Genomic DNA, 19,873 nt, shown 5'->3' with positions numbered 1-19,873 from the left:
TCTCCCTGCCAGCTCCCTCTCTGCTCAGTCCCTACCTCCCTCTCTGCTCCCCTCTGCTCCCCTCTGCTCGGTTCCTACCTCCCTCTCTGCTCCCCTCTGCTCGGTTCCTCCCTCCCCCTCTGCTCCCCTCGCTCGGCTGACTGCCTCCCTGCCAGCTCCCTGTATAGTGGACTAAACAGTAGCTGGACCAAGACAACACTCCTGAGTCCTGTCCTATCCTTCCACACAACACAAACACTCCTGAGTCCTGTCCTACGGGAGTTGTAGCGATGGGACAAGATAGTAGCTACTAAAACAATTGGATACCACGCAATTGGGGAGAAAAGGGGGTAAAATTAAAAAAGAAAGGAAAAAACAGAAAAAAAGAAAGAGGAGAGTAGAGAGATGAGAGTAGAGAGAGGAGAGAAGAGAGAGGAGAGTAGAGAGAGGAGAGAAGAGAGAGGAGAGTAGAGAGAGGAGAGGAGAGAAAGGAGAGGAGAGAGAGGAGAGTAGAGAGAGGAGAGTAGAGAGAGGAGAGGAGAGAGAGGAGAGTAGAGAGAGGAGAGTAGAGAGAGGAGAGTAGAGAGAGGAGAGTAGAGAGATGAGAGTAGAGAGAGGAGAGTACAGAGAGGAGAGGAGAGAGAGGAGAGTAGAGAGAGGAGAGTAGAGAGAGGAGAGGAGAGAAAGGAGAGGAGAGAGAGGAGAGTAGAGAGATGAGAGTAGAGAGAGGAGAGAGAGGAGAGTAGAGAGAGGAGAGTAGAGAGGAGAGAGAGGAGAGGAGAGAGAGGAGAGAAGAGAGAGGAGAGAGAGGAGAGGAGAGTAGAGAGAGGAGAGAGAGGAGAGTAGAGAGAAGAGAGTAGAGAGAGGAGAGAGAGGAGAGGAGAGAGAGGAGAGTAGAGAGAGGAGAGGAGAGAGAGGATAGTAGAGAGAGGAGAGGAGAGAGAGGAGAGTAGAGAGAGGAGAGTAGAGAGAGGAGAGGAGAGAGAGGAGAGAAGAGAGAGGAGAGTAGAGAGAGGAGAGTAGAGAGAGGAGAGGAGAGAGAGGAGAGGAGAGAGAGGAGAGTAGAGAGGAGAGAGAGGGGAGGAGAGAGAGGAGAGAAGAGAGAGGAGAGTAGAGAGAGGAGAGGAGAGAGAGGAGAGTAGAGAGAGGAGAAAAGAGTAGAGAGAGGAGAGTAGAGAGAGGAGAGGAGAGAGAGGAGAGTAGAGAGAGGAGAGGAGAGTAGAGAGAGGAGAGGAGAGAGGAGAGGAGAGAGAGGAGAGAAGAGAGAGGAGAGTAGAGAGAGGAGAGGAGAGTAGAGAGAGGAGAGGAGAGTAGAGAGAGGAGAGTAGAGAGAGGAGAGTAGAGAGATGAGAGGAGAGGAGAGAGAGGAAAGTAGAGAGAGGAGAGTAGAGAGAGGAGAGGACAGAGAGGAGAGGAGTAGAGAAAGAGGAGAGTAGAGAGAGAAGAGTAGAGAGAGGAGAGGAGAGGAGAGAGAGGAGAGGAGAGAGAGGAGAGTAGAGAGAGGAGTAGAGAGTAGAAAGAGGAGAGTAGTGAGAGGAGAGCGGAGTGGAGAGTAGAGAGTAGAGAAGGAAGAGTAGAGAAGGGAGAGTAGAGAAGGGAGAGTAGAGAGTAGAGAGGGGAGAGTAGAGAGGGGAGAGTAGAGAGGGGAGAGTAGAGAAGGGAGAGTAGAGAGTAGAGAGGGGAGAGAAGAGAGGGGAGAGTAGAGAGGGGAGAGTAGAGAGGGGAGAGTAGAAAGAGGAGCGTAGAGAAGTTACACAACTGGCATCCTGTTACTGTCCTATACCATACTGTCATCCAAGTTACTGTACTGTCATCCCTGTTACTGTACTGTCATCTCTGTTACTGTACTGTCATCCCTGTTACAGTCCTATACCGTACTGTCATCCCTGTTACAGTCCTATACCGTACTGTCATCCCTGTTACTGTACTGTCATCCTTGTTACTGTCCAATACCGTACTTGTTACCGTACTGTCATCCCTGTTATACAGTCCTATACCATACTGTCATCTCTGTTACCGTACTGTCATCCCTGCTACAGTCCTATACCATACTGTCATCTCTGTTACCGTACTGTCATCCCTGTTACAGTCCTATACCATACTGTCATCCCTGTTACTGTACTGTCATCCTTGTTACTGTCCTATACCGTACTGTCATCCCTGTCACAGTCCTATACAGTACTGTCATTCCTGTTACTGTACTGTCATCCGTTACTGTACTGTCATCCCTGTTACTGTCCTATACCGTACTGTCATCCCTGTTACTTCACTGTCATCCCTGTTACTGTCCTATACCGTACTGTCATCCCTGTTACTGTACTGTCATCCCTGTTACTGTCCTATACCGTACTGTCATCCCTATTACTGTACTGTCATCCCTGTTACTGTCCTATATCGTACTGTCATCCCTGTTACTGTCATCCCTGTTACTGCACTGTCATCCCTGTTACTGAACTGTCATCCCTGTTACTGTCCTATACTGTACTGTCATTCCTGTTACTGTCCTAAACCGTACTGTCATCCCTGTTACAGTCCTATACTGTACTGTCATCCCTGTTACTGTACTGTCATCCCTGTTACTGTACTGCCATCTCTGTTACTGTCCCATACCGTACTGTCATCCCTGTTACTGTCCCATACCGTACTGTCATCCCTGTTACTGTACTGTAATCCCTGTTACTGTACTGTCATCCTTGTTACTGTCCTATACTGTATTGTCATCTCTGTTACTGTACTGTCATCCCTGTTACTGTACTGTCATCTCTGTTACTGTCCCATACTGGACTTTCATCCCTGTTACAGTCCTATACTGTACTGTCATCCCTGTTACTGTACTGTCATCCCTGTTACTGTCCTATACCATACTGTCATCCCTGTTACTGTACTGTCATCCCTGTTACTGTCCTATGCCGCACTGTAATCCCTGTTACTGTACTGTCATCCCTGTTACTGTCCTATACCGTACTGTCATCCCTGTTACTGTCCTATACCATACTGTCATCCCTGTTACAGTCCTATACAGTACTGTCATCCCTGTACCGTACTGTTATCCCTGTTACTTCACTGTCATCCTTGATACTGTCCTATACTGTACTGTTATCGCTGTTACAGTCCTATACAGTACTGTCATCCCTGTTACTGTACTGTCATCCCTGTTACTGTCCTATACCGTACTGTCATCCCTGTTACTGTCCTATACCGTACTGTCATCCCTGTTACTGTCCTATAATGTACTGTCATCCCTGTTACTGTCCTATACCGTACTGTCATCCCTGTTACTGTCCTATACCGTACTGTCATCCCTGTTACTGTCCTATACCGTACTGTCATCCCTGTTATTGTACTGTCATCCCTGTTACTGTAGTCATCCCTGTTACTGTCCTATACTGTACTGTCATCCCTGTGACTGTCAACCCTGTCATCCCTGTTACTGTACTGTCATCCCTGTTACTGTCCTGTCATCCCTGTTACTATCCTGTCATCCCTGTTACTGTACTGTCATCCCTGTTACTCACCTGTCATCCCTGTTACTGTCCTATACCGTACTGTCATCCCTGTTACTGTCCTATACCGTACTGTCATCCCTGTTACTTTCCTATAATGTACTGTCATCCCTGTTACTGTCCTATACCGTACTGTCATCCCTGTTACTGTCCTATACCGTACTGTCATCCCTGTTATTGTACTGTCATCCCTGTTACTGTACTGTCATCCCTGTTACTGTCCTATACTGTACTGTCATCCCTGTGACTGTCATCACTGTCATCCCTGTTACTCTCCTGTCATCCCTGTTACTCTCCTGTCATCTCTGTTACTGTACTGTCATCCTTGTTACTGTCCTATACTGTAATGTCATCCCTGTTACTGTCCTATACCGTACTGTCATCCCTGTTACTGTACTGTCATCCCTGTTACTGTCCTATACCGTACTGTCATCCCTGTCGCTGTACTGTCATCCCTGTTACTGTCCTATACCATACTGTCATCCCTGTTACTTTACTGTCATCCCTGTTCCTGTACTGTCATCTCTGTTACTGTCCTATACCGTACTGTCATCCCTGTTACTGTCCTATATAGTACTGTCATCCCTGTTACTGTACTGTCATCCCTGTTACTGTACTGTAATCCCTGTTACTGTACTGTCATCCCTGTTACTGTCCTATACCGTACTGTCATCCCTGTTACTGTACTGTCATCCCTGTTACTGTACTGTCATCCATGTTACCTCACTGTCATCCCTGTTACTGTACTGTCTTCCCTGTTACTGTACTGTCATCCCTGTTACTCTACAGTCATCCCTGTTACCGTACTGTCATCCCTGTTATTTCACTGTCATCCCTGTTACTGAACTGTCATCCCTGTTACTGAACTGTCATCCCTGTTACTGTACTGTCATCCCTGTTACCGTACTTTCATCCCTGTTACTGTACTGTCATCCCTGTTACTCTCCTGTCATCTCTGTTACTGTACTGTCATCCTTGTTACTGTCCTATACTGTAATGTCATCCCTGTTACTGTCCTATACCGTACTGTCATCCCTGTTACTGTACTGTCATCCCTGTTACTGTCCTATACCGTACTGTCATCCCTGTCGCTGTACTGTCATCCCTGTTACTGTCCTATACCATACTGTCATCCCTGTTACTTTACTGTCATCCCTGTTCCTGTACTGTCATCTCTGTTACTGTCCTATACCGTACTGTCATCCCTGTTACTGTCCTATATAGTACTGTCATCCCTGTTACTGTACTGTCATCCCTGTTACTGTACTGTAATCCCTGTTACTGTACTGTCATCCCTGTTACTGTCCTATACCGTACTGTCATCCCTGTTACTGTACTGTCATCCCTGTTACTGTACTGTCATCCATGTTACCTCACTGTCATCCCTGTTACTGTACTGTCTTCCCTGTTACTGTACTGTCATCCCTGTTACTCTACTGTCATCCCTGTTACCGTACTGTCATCCCTGTTATTTCACTGTCATCCCTGTTACTGAACTGTCATCCCTGTTACTGAACTGTCATCCCTGTTACTGTACTGTCATCCCTGTTACCGTACTTTCATCCCTGTTACTGTACTGTCATCCCTGTTACTGTACTGTCATCCCTGTTACCGTACTGTCATCCCTGTTACTGTACTGTATGTCACAACTGTCACATAGTATCACTCGCTATTATTTTTACAGTTTTTTGACTAATAGCTGAAGTGCAAAATTATTTAGTGCCAAATCTTAACTTGAGATATGTAACATACGAGTTCCGTGTGAATCTGAAACAAGGTTTTGGGCCCGTGATGTTAGTGTAAACGTACACACTAGAGTACTACTGTACGTTGGCAGGTGAACAACAACTGAACTGGCCCTTATAAAAACTATAAATCTATATTGATTAATGCTTTGTCATCACAACCCATTGTTGAGGCAACAGTGGATGTGTTAGTGATATAAACAGTGTATGTATTAGTGATATAAACAGTGTATGTATTAGTGATATAAACAGTGTATGTATTAGTGATATAAACAGTGTTTGTGTTAGTGATATAAACAGTGTTTGTGTTAGTGATATAAACAGTGTTTGTATTAGTGATATAAACAGTGTATGTATTAGTGATATAAACAGTGTATGTATTAGTGATATAAACAGTGGATGTATTAGTGATATAAACAGTGTATGTATTAGTGATATAAACAGGGTTTGTATTAGTGATATAAACAGTGTATGTATTAGTGATATAAACAGTGGATGTATTAGTGATATAAACAGTGTATGTATTAGTGATATAAACAGTGTTTGTATTAGTGATATAAACAGTGGATGTATTAGTGATATAAACAGTGTTTGTATTAGTGATATAAACAGTGGATGTATTAGTGATATAAACAGTGTTTGTATTAGTGATATAAACAGTGGATGTATTAGTGATATAAACAGTGTATGTATTAGTGATATAAACAGTGTATGTATTAGTGATATAAACAGTGTATGTATTAGTGATATAAACAGTGTTTGTATTAGTGATATAAACAGTGGATGTATTAGTGATATAAACAGTGTTTGTATTAGTGATATAAACAGTGGATGTATTAGTGATATAAACAGTGTTTGTATTAGTGATATAAACAGTGTATGTATTAGTGATATAAACAGTGTATGTATTAGTGATATAAACAGTGTATGTATTAGTGATATAAACAGTGTATGTATTAGTGATATAAACAGTGGATGTATTAGTGATATAAACAGTGTATGTATTAGTGATATAAACAGTGTTTGTATTAGTGATATAAACAGTGGATGTATTAGTGATATAAACAGTGTATGTATTAGTGATATAAACAGTGGATGTATTAGTGATATAAACAGTGTATGTGTTAGTGATATAAACAGTGTATGTATTAGTGATATAAACAGTGTTTGTATTAGTGATATAAACAGTGGATGTATTAGTGATATAAACAGTGGATGTATTAGTGATATAAACAGTGTTTGTATTAGTGATATAAACAGTGGATGTATTAGTGATATAAACAGTGGATGTATTAGTGATATAAACAGTGTATGTATTAGTGATATAAACAGTGGATGTATTAGTGATATAAACAGTGGATGTATTAGTGATATAAACAGTGGATGTATTAGTGATATAAACAGTGTATGTGTAACAGATAAGAAACAACCGGAAGAAATAAGGCAGTAATTCACTTCAAGCTCCCTGAGACTGATTCATAGGAACAACTGGGACATTTTTACATGAAGACAATGCTGTGTTCCAAATGGCACCCTCTGGTCTAAAGTAGTGCACTATATAGGGAATAGGGTTCCACAGGGCTCTGACCTAAAGTAGTGCACTACATAGGGAATAGGGTTCCATAGGGCTCTGGTCTAAAGTAGTGCACTATGTAGGAAATATGATGCCATTTGGGACACAACCATGGTCAGAGAGGGATGATTACTGGAGCTGTAGTTTATCATAGGACAGGAGTGAGACGACTAATTGGCAAAAGCATTGAGCTTCTAAATGATATTATTGTCTACATGTCAGAACCTGGGTGGGACCTGGGGGGGGGGGGGGGGGGGGGGGGGGGGGATAGGACCTGGTGCAAGTACTGACATTAATTTAAAACTGGAAAAAGGCTGTAATTTCACTCGTAAATTAATTAAGATTAGACATCATTCAAAACCACTGCAGAAGGTTTAGAGATTTAGTGAGAGTTTTCTAAACCCTAATATTCCCGAGAAGTGACACTTATCAACATCAACTGAATGGATTAACATCAATATCATCCCTAGTCTGTGATGGGTTATCCTCTGTGAATAGATTATGACACATGGAGAGATATGACAGAGAAAAAAACTATTAATTTAGTTTTCTGCATCCTACACACACACACACACACACACACAAACACAAACAGCGCGAGAGAGAGAACGCAAATGAATAACCCCTTTTTCTATACATGCTTAGTTTTTTTTAAATAATCTATAATAAAAAATTTTTCAATGCATTGTTTTGCAAGGTGCAGATCTCGATGAAGATGCAGCTGGTTTCCCACTGGCTACCATCAGTGGGCTGGGTTGGAAGAGTATGACTCACAGTCTACGGTAGGGTTAGTGATGACTCATGAGCGCAAAACGTTGCAGAAATGTAGCAAAATGTGCAAATTGGAACAATGTATCTTGAAGAACACTTATGGCAACAATGTAACGAACAATGTAACAACGTAAGATTCTAGAATTCGCACTTACATTATAACACTGCTCGCGACTCAAATCTTGTTTGCAGGTGTCTGCTGCCTAGCCGATGTTTCTTTACCACTGAAACGATCCATCTTCACAACCTATGGAAAGCAAGTACCACGACAAAAACATAACGTCTACAAAACGTTTCATTTCAGCGCAACACATTTCGTCGACGGTTTGCGAGAACGAATGTTCATGGATCCATGTGACAAATGTTTCGACGTACCTTTCGCAAACTATTATATTTGCACGGTGCTTCTTCGCTTCCTTGTGAGGATGGCTGACTTGTCTGTCGTGGACAGTGATCACAGACACTCTCTAGAAGAGTGGGCGATCCAACACGGTCCTAGTGCCGATGGGCCTCTTGCGCTGTCGCTTCACATTCAACAGGTTACCTGTCCCATCCAATGGTCCCGACCTACACTCATTACCATAAAACACACCGAGAATATCACTGCAGAATCAGATAGATAGGTTCTTATCACAGTGGAAGTATGGAGATAAAACACCGACATAATGATTTGAGCGTTCACAATAGATTTGTAGTTGGAAACACAATTTGCAAGTGTGTAAATGAGTTGTAAACATGAAAGAATCATTTGTAGTTATAAACACATTCTCAAACGTGTAACTGGTGAGTTGTGAACATGAAGAAAAAAACACATTTGTAGTTGTAATCGTATTTGCAAACTTGTAAGTTAATATTTGCCAGGAATAATTGCACCTGCACATGTCAATTTCGCGCAATCATTCTTTTGACAGTTCTTTAGCGCCCTACTGTTGACAACAATATTTGCACATGTGCAAACAGCCATTTGCAAACAAAGAGAGGGAGAGCAGGAGCTCTGGAAGGTGGGACCTGTTTCTTCTAACCAATTAGATGAGGTTTTTCATAGACCCGTATACTCTACACTGGTTGGTTGGTGACAGCTCCCAAAAGGCTGTGCTGTCTGGCGCAACCAATGATTCCCAGATACTAGCTGCAGGGCCCGAACCAGAACGAATCAGTTGACATTTGATTTCTATAGGGGTGCCCGCGCCAGAACGAATCAGTTGACATTTGATTTCTATAGGGGTGCCCGAACCAGAACGAATCAGTTGACATTTGATTTCTATAGGGGTGCCCGCGCCAGAACGAATCAGTTGGCATTTGATTTATATAGGGGTGCCCGCGCCAGAACGAATCAGTTGACATTTGATTTCTATAGGGGTGCCCGAACCAGAACGAATCAGTTGACATTTGATTTCTATAGGGGTGCCCGAACCAGAACGAATCAGTTGACATTTGATTTCTATAGGGGTGCCCGCGCCAGAACGAATCAGTTGGCATTTGATTTCTATAGGGGTGCCCGCGCCAGAACGAATCAGTTGGTATTTGATTTCTATAGGGGTGCCCGCGCCAGAACGAATCAGTTGACATTTGATTTCTATAGGGGTGCCCGTGCCAGAACGAATCAGTTGACATTTGATTTCTATAGGGGTGCCCGTGCCAGAACGAATCAGTTGAAATTTGATTTCTATAGGGGTGCCCGAACCAGAACGAATCAGTTGACATTTGATTTCTATAGGGGTGCCCGAACCAGAACGAATCAGTTGACATTTGATTTCTATAGGGGTGCCCGCGCCAGAACGAATCAGTTGACATTTGATTTCTATAGGGGTGCCCGCGCCAGAACGAATCAGTTGACATTTGATTTCTATAGGGGTGCCCGCGCCAGAACGAATCAGTTGACATTTGATTTCTATAGGGGTGCCCGCGCCAGAACGAATCAGTTGACATTTGATTTCTATAGGGGTGCCCGCGCCAGAACGAATCAGTTGACATTTGATTTCTATAGGGGTGCCCGCGTTGGCATTTGATTTCTATAGGGGTGCCCGCGCCAGAACGAATCAGTTGACATTTGATTTCTATAGGGGTGCCCGCGCCAGAACGAATCAGTTGACATTTGATTTATATAGGGGTGCCCGAACCAGAACGAATCAGTTGACATTTGATTTCTATAGGGGTGCCCGCGCCAGAACGAATCAGTTGACATTTGATTTCTATAGGGGTGCCCGCGCCAGAACGAATCAGTTGACATTTGATTTCTATAGGGGTGCCCGCGCCAGAACGAATCAGTTGGCATTTGATTTCTATAGGGGTGCCCGAACCAGAACGAATCAGTTGACATTTGATTTCTGTAGGGGTGCCCGCGTTGACATTTGATTTCTATAGGGGTGCCCGAACCAGAACGAATCAGTTGACATTTGATTTATATAGGGGTGCCCGCTCCAGAACGAATCAGTTGACATTTGATTTCTATAGGGGTGCCCGCGCCAGAACGAATCAGTTGGTATTTGATTTCTATAGGGGTGCCCGCGCCAGAACGAATCAGTTGACATTTGATTTCTATAGGGATGCCCGCGCCAGAACGAATCAGTTGACATTTGATTTATATAGGGGTGCCCGAACCAGAACGAATCAGTTGGTATTTGATTTCTATAGGGGTGCCCGCGTTGTCATTTGATTTATATAGGGGTGCCCGCGCCAGAACGAATCAGTTGACATTTGATTTCTATAGGGGTGCCCGCGCCAGAACGAATCAGTTGACATTTGATTTCTATAGGGGTGCCCGCGCCAGAACGAATCAGTTGGCATTTGATTTATATAGGGGTGCCCGCGTTGGCATTTGATTTCTATAGGGGTGCCCGCGCCAGAACGAATCAGTTGACATTTGATTTCTATAGGGGTGCCCACGTTGGCATTTGATTTCTATAGGGGTGCCCGCGCCAGAACGAATCAGTTGGTATTTGATTTCTATAAGGGTGCCCGCGCCAGAACGAATCAGTTGGCATTTGATTTCTATAGGGGTGCCCGCGCCAGAACGAATCAGTTGACATTTGATTTCTATAGGGGTGCCCGCGTTGGCATTTGATTTCTATAGGGGTGCCCGCGCCAGAACGAATCAGTTGGCATTTGATTTCTATAGGGGTGCCCGCGCCAGAACGAATCAGTTGGTATTTGATTTCTATAGGGGTGCCCGCGTTGGCATTTGATTTCTATAGGGGTGCCCGCGCCAGAACGAATCAGTTGGCATTTGATTTCTATAGGGGTGCCCGCGCCAGAACGAATCAGTTGACATTTGATTTCTATAGGGTGCCCGCGCCAGAACGAATCAGTTGGCATTTGATTTCTATAGGGGTGCCCGCGCCAGAACAAATCAGTTGACATTTGATTTCTATAGGGGTGCCCGCGCCAGAACGAATCAGTTGACATTTGATTTCTATAGGGGTGCCCGCGCCAGAACGAATCAGTTGACATTTGATTTCTATACGGGTGCCCGTTTTTTTTCACAGGACCGCCTGAACAAATGTTCTTATAACTCAGAGATAGCCCAGTAGGCCTATAACTCAGAGATAGCCCATATAGGCCAATGCAGCAGTAGGCCTATAACTCAGAGATAGCCTATAAAAATGCAAAATGCATAGGCCTAAAGCCAACAAATTAAAACAGTAAAAATATCCTGATGAAAATTGCAAGTTCTTTCAATCTCATTAATCTCTCTACTCCTCCACCTGTCTGCCTCCCTTTCTATCGGTCTTGATTTGAGCTATTGACTAGGGAAGTGCAACATTGTGTCAACTCAGCAGGTTTCCCTCAACGTTATCAGGACACACGAAACCACACACATGCATGCTCACACGAAGCACTCCAAACAAAACACAATGAAGAAAATGACAAAACTTCAAAATGATGGTTATGAAATAAACCAACACTTGTTTCTCACAAGTGTATCAGGTTGTGAATTCCGCAAACAACGTTTCCACTCCGAGAATGAGAACTGTAAAACATGCGTTAACAGAAATGACTGTAACCAAATGACATGGATTAACGGTACATTTACTAGCCCACTGGTTACATATGTAATGGGGAATTTATATTTTAAAAATAATAATTTAACAATCAAAGGGCAAACAATTCACACAATGAAACAATGAATGTGCAATAATTAACGGGGAGACGGCGGACACGTTCTTTGGAGCAATGTCCATATCTTCACCACACAGCCCTCCTCTTCTTCTTTTCTCAACGTTTTAATTTATACTGCCCAAATTACTGGCTTTCCAAATAGACATACGCCTTTGCACTTGTGATTTAGAAACAATTCACAGCTATTTAAAAACAAAAAAAATAATAATCATCTGAGGCTAAGTCAAGCTCTCTGGTAAAGTATTTTGTATTATTTTAATTAGACAGGAGTAATTATATCATTTTGGCAAAACATCAATTTACTTTAGGGGAAGTCAGCATCCGAACAGTGCTCTGTGCACCCGCAAACTTTCCATTCTAAATCGCAAGTGGCTGAAACCCGAGATCTGTTTAAAAATAACGAGATGCTCATGTCTCCGCTATAATCGTAGGCAGTCATTGTAAATACGATTTAGTTCATAACTGACTTGCCTAGTTAAATAAAGGTTAAATTAAAAAACTTTAAAAAACAATGCGAGTCGTTGTCCCGAAGGTGGGAGTCGACAGGCTTTGGTCTGCATATTTTCCCCATAGAAAACGCATTGGGTTTATTCAGGACAGAAAAGGTATGACATGCCATACTCCCCTTTGTCCAGACAGCATCAGATAGATGGTCTACACATAAGGAAACAGAGGGGCGCTGTTTTTCGTTCGCTTGGATGCTTTATCTGAGATTGATGCGTCTTTCTGACAGCGCGTGTAAAAATGATCAATATTTCAATATTTAATTTGGACCGGAAAGGAAGTAAAGTAGGGCGGGCCAGGACCCCCAGGACCGCCCATAACACCGGCCCTGGTTGGCTGTCATGGAAGGTACATTTAAATATCTTTCTTTTAGGGCTATGTAGCAAAAAAATTTGTATCGTTGTATTATGTTTTTGGAAGCTATTAGCCAGGTCATCGTTATGAAAGTTGCTCTACGTCACTATTTGGACGACCTGACCAAATTCACATAGAAATGGGAGTTTATTTTCTGCACTTTCTTTTTGTTGGTTATTTTACTTTAGTTTTTTGTTTTTTTTTGTAAACCAGCTGAAAATATACTCAATAAAAACATATAAATGCAACATGCAACAATTTCAAAGATTTTTACTGAGTTACAGTTCATATAAGGAAATCAGTCAATTAAAATAAATTAATTAGGCCCTAATCTATGGATTTCATATGAATGGGAATACAGATGTGCATCTGTTGATCATAGATAGCTATTTAGTACAAAGTAGGAGTGTGGATCAGAAAACCTAGCAGCCAGCTATCTAAACGTGTAGTAACCACTGGGGTGGGGCCCAATGATCGCCAGTTATCCTATTAACTGCATACATTTGCCTCCACCCTATAGCAAAATATGTGGAATTGCAGGAAATGAGTTGTAAAACTGCACATTTGTCTCTCTGCCCCATGGCAAAATGAGTAGAATTACAGATAATAAGCGATACACACAGATATGCATTGAGATACATGAGATAATAAGCGATACACACAGATATGCATTGCCAAACAACGCTACTGACACATTCTGGTTTGGAGTATTTTAACAAGGCTGAGTGTGGCAGTAGCGTTGCTGTGTGAACAAAAAAATAAATAAAGAGATTGACAGGAGACACTCTTTACAGAGGTGCTAAGTAAATGTCGGCAGGCAAACATTTCAAAATCCTACTTGATGTGTCTGAGATTTTAGAATGAAAAAAAAATAACTCTAGAACTTAGAGATTTTAGAATGAAAAAAAAGAACTCTAGAACTCTAAAAAGGTTCCTTCTAGAAATTAGAGATTTTAGAATGAAGAAAAAAAGAACTATAGAACTCTAAAAAGGTTCCTTCTAGAACTTAGCCGGATGTTCCGGGTTTCCAGATGAAATTTAAAGACAGACTTCGAGGAGACTTACACTTTTGGACGTTACCAAGGCAACACGCCATCTTAACTCCTCCTCCACATTCACTCTATTTGTAAAATAGTTCTAAAGAAAACCTCTTCCGAATAGTGTTTTGTTTGTTGTTGTTGTTCTGGTCAATACCGGTATGTAGGGCAGTGATTCCCAAACTCAGTGCACGTTTGGGCTTTTTTGCCCTAACACTACACAGCTGATTCAAATGAACAAAGCGTGATGATTAGTTCATTATTTGAAGCAGCTGTGTAGTGCTATGATAAGTTATTTATAACCTAATAGGGTTATTCTGTTGTCCCCATTGGAGAACCCTTTTTGGTTCCAGGTAGAACCCTTTTGGGTCACATGTAAGACCCAAACCAAAAAAAGGTTCTCCCTGGAACCAAAAAAAAAAGAGTTCTCCTCTGGGGACAACCGAAGAACCCTTTTGAAAGCCTTTTTTCTAAGAGTACATGCAGGGCACAGCCAAGGCCCCCACTTAGCATTTTATTTACGTAACATGATGACACTCCTTGTCCCAAGACATTGCATAACAATCAAAGACTATGCACATCATCATGACACTTACACACAGATCATGTAGAGCAGTCCCTCGGGCAAATCAGCATCAACTTTTAAAAAAATAGATAGGTTCTTATGATAATGATGATGATGATGTCTGCTCATTACAGATTACATGACATATGCTGCAGTTTTGGAAAATAAAGATTTGAAAATCATGCCTGTTACAGGCTAAAAAAAAATAGGATGTATGTGTTGGCTTAATGTCACACCATGGAAAGCTGTTTATTCTCTGTGTTGGTTTGGGGCGTGATAGTGATGAGGGTGGGTCATCTAGGTGTATTGTATTTCTATGTTGGCCTGATATGGTCCCCAATCAGAGGGAGCTGTTTATCATTGTCTCTGATTGGGGATCATATTTAGGTAGCCATTTTCCCCATTGTTAGTTGTGGGATCTTGTCTACAGTTAGTTGCGTTTGTGCTTTTTTGTTTTTGTTTTGATGAGTTTCGATTTATAAAAAATATGTGGAACTCTACGCACGCTGCACCTTGGTCCAATCATTACTACGAACGTGACACTTAAGGGGGAAAGTGTGACAGCCTTTGTTTTTTCCATTTATGTTTTGAGGTTTGGACTTTAGCACGTAGAGCTTGTTAGCACGTAGGACGCACCGATTGGTGTCACCTTATTAGTCAGCTTGTCTTACACCTGTGCTGGTTGCCTTCTCGTTAGTTGGAAGGTGTTTCACCTGTGTTGGCCCAGGTGCTATTTTAGAGTGTCTGGCCCAGTGCTCCAGTTGTCTGGACAGATGTGGAGGGTTGACACCTTTAGTTGTATTGATAGATGTGGAGGGTCAACACCTTTAGTTGTAGTGATAGATGTGGAGGGTTGACACCTTTAGTTGTATTGATAGATATGGAGGGTCAACTCCGTTAGTTGTAGTGATAGATGTGGAGGGTTAAACACCTTTAGTTGTAGTGATAGATGTGGAGGGTTAAACACCTTTAGTTGGCTCTCCCTATTTTGATAAGACAAACCATCCTTTATCTAATTTTGTTTTGCTCTGCCTTTTTGGTTTGCTTCCTGTGTCTTTACGATTGGTGTGGGTTTTTCTTTTGTTTGCCTCTACTTAGGCAAATTTAGTGGCCACTCATGGTGGGTGTCTTAGGTCCCAGTTGTTGTTGCTATGCAACTTTCAGTGGACACACCCCATGAGTATCTTTCAGAACCTCTCCTAAAAACCCCACCTGTTTTGGTTGTTGTCAATGACTCTTTGTTAGTTCCCCTTTCTGTTTGACTGACATTTTTGGTGGGTTTTCTTGTTGGGGAACTTAAGACCACACACACACACACACACACACACGGTAGAAGTTACGTACTTTCCTCCTATAAAGGTTATCTACTTACTCCCCTGTTGTCATGGATACTCTTGATTCTACCGTCAACACTTGTGGGGGGGGGCAGGTAGATTGTTCAGGACAGCCTTCTATTCTGTCTATAGTTTAAAAAAAGGGAAAGCTTTTCCCAATACTGTCTATTCAATGTCTAATTAGTCTGAATACTGATAAAAATAATGTTCTGACGTCAAAGTGAGCTGGGGGGGGGGGGGGGGGGGGGGTAATTGGTATAGTTCTGAAGGTACCGTTACTTCCTGAGTGGACCAGAGGGTGAAAATAAGAGCTTTTACTACCAGATGAAAAATAAACTACAGACATTTTTTTTAATTAATAAAAAAATAAATAATTAAGTTTCCATGACAACAAAAACGGTATGTGGAGACACAATGAATATCCAAATTCGTGCATGCACACATTGTACTGTTCACTCTTCTATTGAAGCAGAAACAGAAAATATTGGATCCCAAAATGTACCTGGACATGCCACATCTCACACCTGTGCATTCCCTTATAGACCTGTCTGTGCCTCTTAACTCCAGTGTGAATGCAGTGCTGTGCAGAAAATATTGGATCCCAAAATGTAGGAGGGGGGAGGGGGAGGGAGGAGGGAGGGAGGGAGGGAGGGAGGGAGGGAGGGAGGAGGGAGGGAGGGAGGGAGGGGGGAGGGAGGGGGGGAGGGAGGGAGGGAGGGAGGGGGGAGGGAGGGAGGGAGGGAGGGAGGGAGGGGGGGGGAGGAGTCCCTGTTACATGTTCATGGAAAGGCTCTAGCTAATGGATTTTAGATTTTAGATCTAAAGAGACCTCCCTTCATTAATACAGGATAGGCCTATTATACTGTACTGTAGTGGGGGAAATTGATGTGATTCATGGTTCAGTACAGAGTACCGTAGGAGGAAAGAAGATCACATTGACTTTCTCCCAAATTGCACCCTATTCCCTACATGGGTCCCTGGTCAAAAGCAGTGCACCAGACAATGAATAGGGCACCATTTGGGACACATACATGGTTCAGTGCAGAGAAGAAGGAAAACATAATTTAATTATTCATAGCTGTGTTCATAGATAATAACATTTCACTAGAACAAACAGGAGAGAAAGACATTGCCAGGAACGGTCAGCACTTCAGGGTTATAATCATGTTTGATTTGCAACAGTCTACACCCCTAGCAGCATGCTGTGACTACACACGAGGCCTTCACATCTATCCAGGGAAAGAGATTAAATGGAGGCTATACAGTCTCTTCTGCAAACTGTGTTTATTAATGTCTGAGGCTATACAGTCTCTTCTGCAAACTGTGTTTATTAATGTCTGAGGCTATACAGTCTCTTCTGCAAACGGTGTTTATTAATGTCTGAGGCTATACAGTCTCTTCTGCAAACTGTGTTTATTAATGTCTGAGGCTATACAGCCCCTCTTCTGGACACTGTGTTTATTAGTGTCTGAGGCTATACAGTCTCTTCTGGACACTGTGTTTATTAATGTCTGAGGCTATACAGTCTCTTGTGGACACTGTGTTTATTAATGTCTGAGGCTATACAGTCTCTTCTGGACACTGTGTTCATTAATGTCTGAGGCTATACAGTCTCTTCTGCAAACTGTGTTTATTAATGTCTGAGGCTATACAGTCTCTTCTGGACACTGTGTTTATTAATGTCTGAGGCTATACAGTCTCTTGTGGACACTGTGTTTATTAATGTCTGAGGCTATACAGTCTCTTCTGCAAACTGTGTTTATTAATGTCTGAGGCTATACAGTCTCTTCTGCAAACTGTGTTTATTAATGTCTGAGGCTATACAGTCTCTTGTGGACACTGTGTTTATTAATGTCTGAGGCTATACAGCCTCTTCTGCAAACTGTGTTTATTAATGTCTGATGCTATACAGCCTCTTGTGGACACTGTGTTTATTAATGTGTTTATTAACATTTTGAGAAACATCAAGATCGGTCCATTTTCATGTATTTATAACATGTTATCTACCATTAGAAATGAGCTCCATATTGACTTACTGCAGCGACTGGTCAGTGCACGGTAGTCTATTACTATAATGCATATTACTGTCCGATGTTTGCTGTGAATGTGCCCTCTAGTGGAGCCAGCGTGGACGCGGAAATGTCCTTCCTGCCACGTGACGTCACACGAGTTCGATCACATGACAACCTCGGAGAAAAAGAAAACAGGAAATATTTCAGCCTGCGTTTTCACTTTGGTAAGTTTTACACTATAAATACAGTGTTAATACATTTTTTATTTCACTATTAAGATAGTTACTTATGAAATAGTAAAATACACTAACCGCTCATCGTATTTTTTTGTTCTTGTTGAAAAATCGCCACTCTTCTAACCAAACTAGCACCTCTTGTTTAGCTAGAAATGGGCTCCTGCAAAAGCATCCTGTCTAGGCAGAAAAGCAACGCCCTCTTCTAGCTATGCAATTTGAAGAAGTAAACGATTGTAATGATGATTTATGTGTACATTAATAATTCGCGTGCAGTTATATTTTCTCTGTTTTCTTTCGTGTTTATTACTTGACTTACACGTGAGTGGTCCTCTGTAGCTCTGTTGGTAGAGCATTGCCATTGCAACGCGAGGATGGTGTGTTCGGTCCCCGTGATCACTCATACGTTACATGTGCATGCTTGCTAAAATGCCAATGTCTCACCGATAGTGTGAAGCATTTTGGTACACCATTCATTTCCAATGGTACGCGGCGTTTGTGTTGAGGCATTGCGTTGCAAGGCATATCTTGGATTTATCAAACTGTGCGTGAACGGCTTGACAGAAAAGGTAGCGGAAGATGAATGTAAAACTGTCGGTGTGATCTAGGTGTACATGCGCAAAACGGTACGCAGCATCAGCTGGAAATGTTTACAACAACAGTTCAACATTCACCTTCTGCTACCGTTTCTGTCAAGCCGTCTACAGCACACAGTTTGACGTATTACGTTCGATAAATCCAACGTCCTCGCCACAAGGAACGCACTGCAACGCAGCGTTTCATTGGAAAGGGATGTACTTCTGGTGGACCAAAACGCAATGTCTGTGTGATCGAGGAGTAAGTGGCTTTATATAGTATTAACCCGATCACACCGTTGTGTGTCATGTTGCTCTGACAGGGAGAGAGAAAGATGGGGTCAGCTGTCGAGAGGACGGATGAACATGTCCGAGAATACTTGATATATCGTGGTTTCACCGGCACACTGAAGCACCTCGACTCTGATATGAAAGCAGACAAGGAGAAAGGATTCAGAGTATGTATAAAACAGTGTATTTGAAGTCATTAACCATCCAGGTATTGCAAAACGCACAACAGCAGTAGCTTGTTCTCAGCGTTGTCAAGACAGCACAAACAGATGTGTGACCAGGCTATAGCAGTTGCTTATAGCCTTGTTACTCTGACCGATATAGACAGGTTAGAAGTTAGATCTTTGTATGTACACTATATATACAAAAGTATGTGGACCCCCCTTCAAAATAGTGGATTTGACTATTTCTGCCACACCCGCTGCTGACAGGTGTATAAAATCGAGCACATAGCCATGCAATCTCCATAGACAAACATTCGACAGTAGAATGACCTTACTGAAGAGCTCAGTGACTTTCAACGTGACGCCGTCATAGGATGACACCTTTCCAACAAGTCAGTTCGTCAAATTTCTGCCCTGCTAGAGCTGCACCGGTCAATTGTAAGTGCAGTTATTGTGAAGTGGAAATGTCTAGGAGCAACAGCGGCTCAGACGCGAAGTGGTAGGCCACACAAGCTCACAGAACGGGACCGCTGAAAAGCGTTTAAAAATTGTCAGTCCTCGGTTGCAACACTCACTACCGAGTTCCAAACTGCCTCTGGAATCAACGTCAGCACAAGAACTGTTCGTTGGGAGCTTCATGAAATGGGTTTTCATGGCCGAACAGCTGCACACAAGCCTAAGATCACCATGCGCAATGCCAAGCGTCGGCTGGAGTGGTGTAACGCTCGCTGCCATTGGTCTCTGGAGCAGTGGAAACACGTTCTCTGGAGTGATGAATCACGCTTCACCATCTGGCAGTCTGACGGATGAATCTGGGTTTGGCGGATGCCAGGAGAACACTACCTGCCCGGATGCTTAGTGCCAACTGTAAAGTTTGGTGGAGGAGGAATAATGGTCTGGGGTTGTTTTTAATCGTTCAGGCTCCTTCGTTCCAGTGAAGGGAAATCTAAACAGTACAGCATACAATGACATTCTAGGTGATTCTGTACTTTGGGGGAATTCCCCATCCTGTTTCAGCATGACAATTCCCCCGTGCACAAAACAAGGTCCATATAGAAATGGTTTTTCGAGATCAGTGTGGAAGAACTTGACTGGCCTGCACAGAGCCTTAACC

At 42.7% G+C, this 19,873-nt stretch overlaps 2 protein-coding genes across 3 annotated transcripts in view; one reads left to right on the top strand and one right to left on the bottom strand.

The window, feature by feature from the left end:
* Positions 1 to 8,550, bottom strand: part of LOC110536882 (ras-related protein Rab-27B) — an 88,676-nt gene extending 80,126 nt beyond the window's left edge. Inside the window, exons 1-2 of one of the 2 annotated variants that reach the window (XM_036936784.2) lie at positions 7,947 to 8,550; positions 7,727 to 7,818 (exon numbers count right to left, since the gene is read on the bottom strand). In XM_036936784.2, coding sequence (XP_036792679.2) covers positions 7,727 to 7,728 — 2 coding nt within the window. In that variant the 5' untranslated portion in view covers positions 7,729 to 7,818; positions 7,947 to 8,550. The remainder of the gene's footprint in view (positions 1 to 7,726; positions 7,819 to 7,946) is intronic. The other variant, XM_090191571.1, reaches the window with a different exon arrangement.
* An 8,970-nt stretch (positions 8,551 to 17,520) lies between these two features.
* Positions 17,521 to 19,873, top strand: part of LOC110536883 (WD repeat-containing protein 91) — a 29,132-nt gene continuing 26,779 nt past the window's right edge. The window contains exons 1-2 of the mRNA XM_090191570.1: positions 17,521 to 17,720; positions 18,628 to 18,762. Of these exons, the coding sequence (XP_090047696.1) occupies positions 17,589 to 17,720; positions 18,628 to 18,762 (267 nt within the window). The 5' untranslated portion in view covers positions 17,521 to 17,588. The remainder of the gene's footprint in view (positions 17,721 to 18,627; positions 18,763 to 19,873) is intronic.

Source organism: Oncorhynchus mykiss, chromosome 12 (assembly GCF_057628025.1).
Source record: "Oncorhynchus mykiss isolate SJ-2025 chromosome 12, ASM5762802v1, whole genome shotgun sequence".
NCBI classification, from domain to species: Eukaryota; Metazoa; Chordata; class Actinopteri; order Salmoniformes; family Salmonidae; genus Oncorhynchus; species Oncorhynchus mykiss.
The sequence above is the reverse complement of the archived record's forward strand: the minus strand, read 5'-3'. Positions and strand labels throughout refer to the sequence as shown.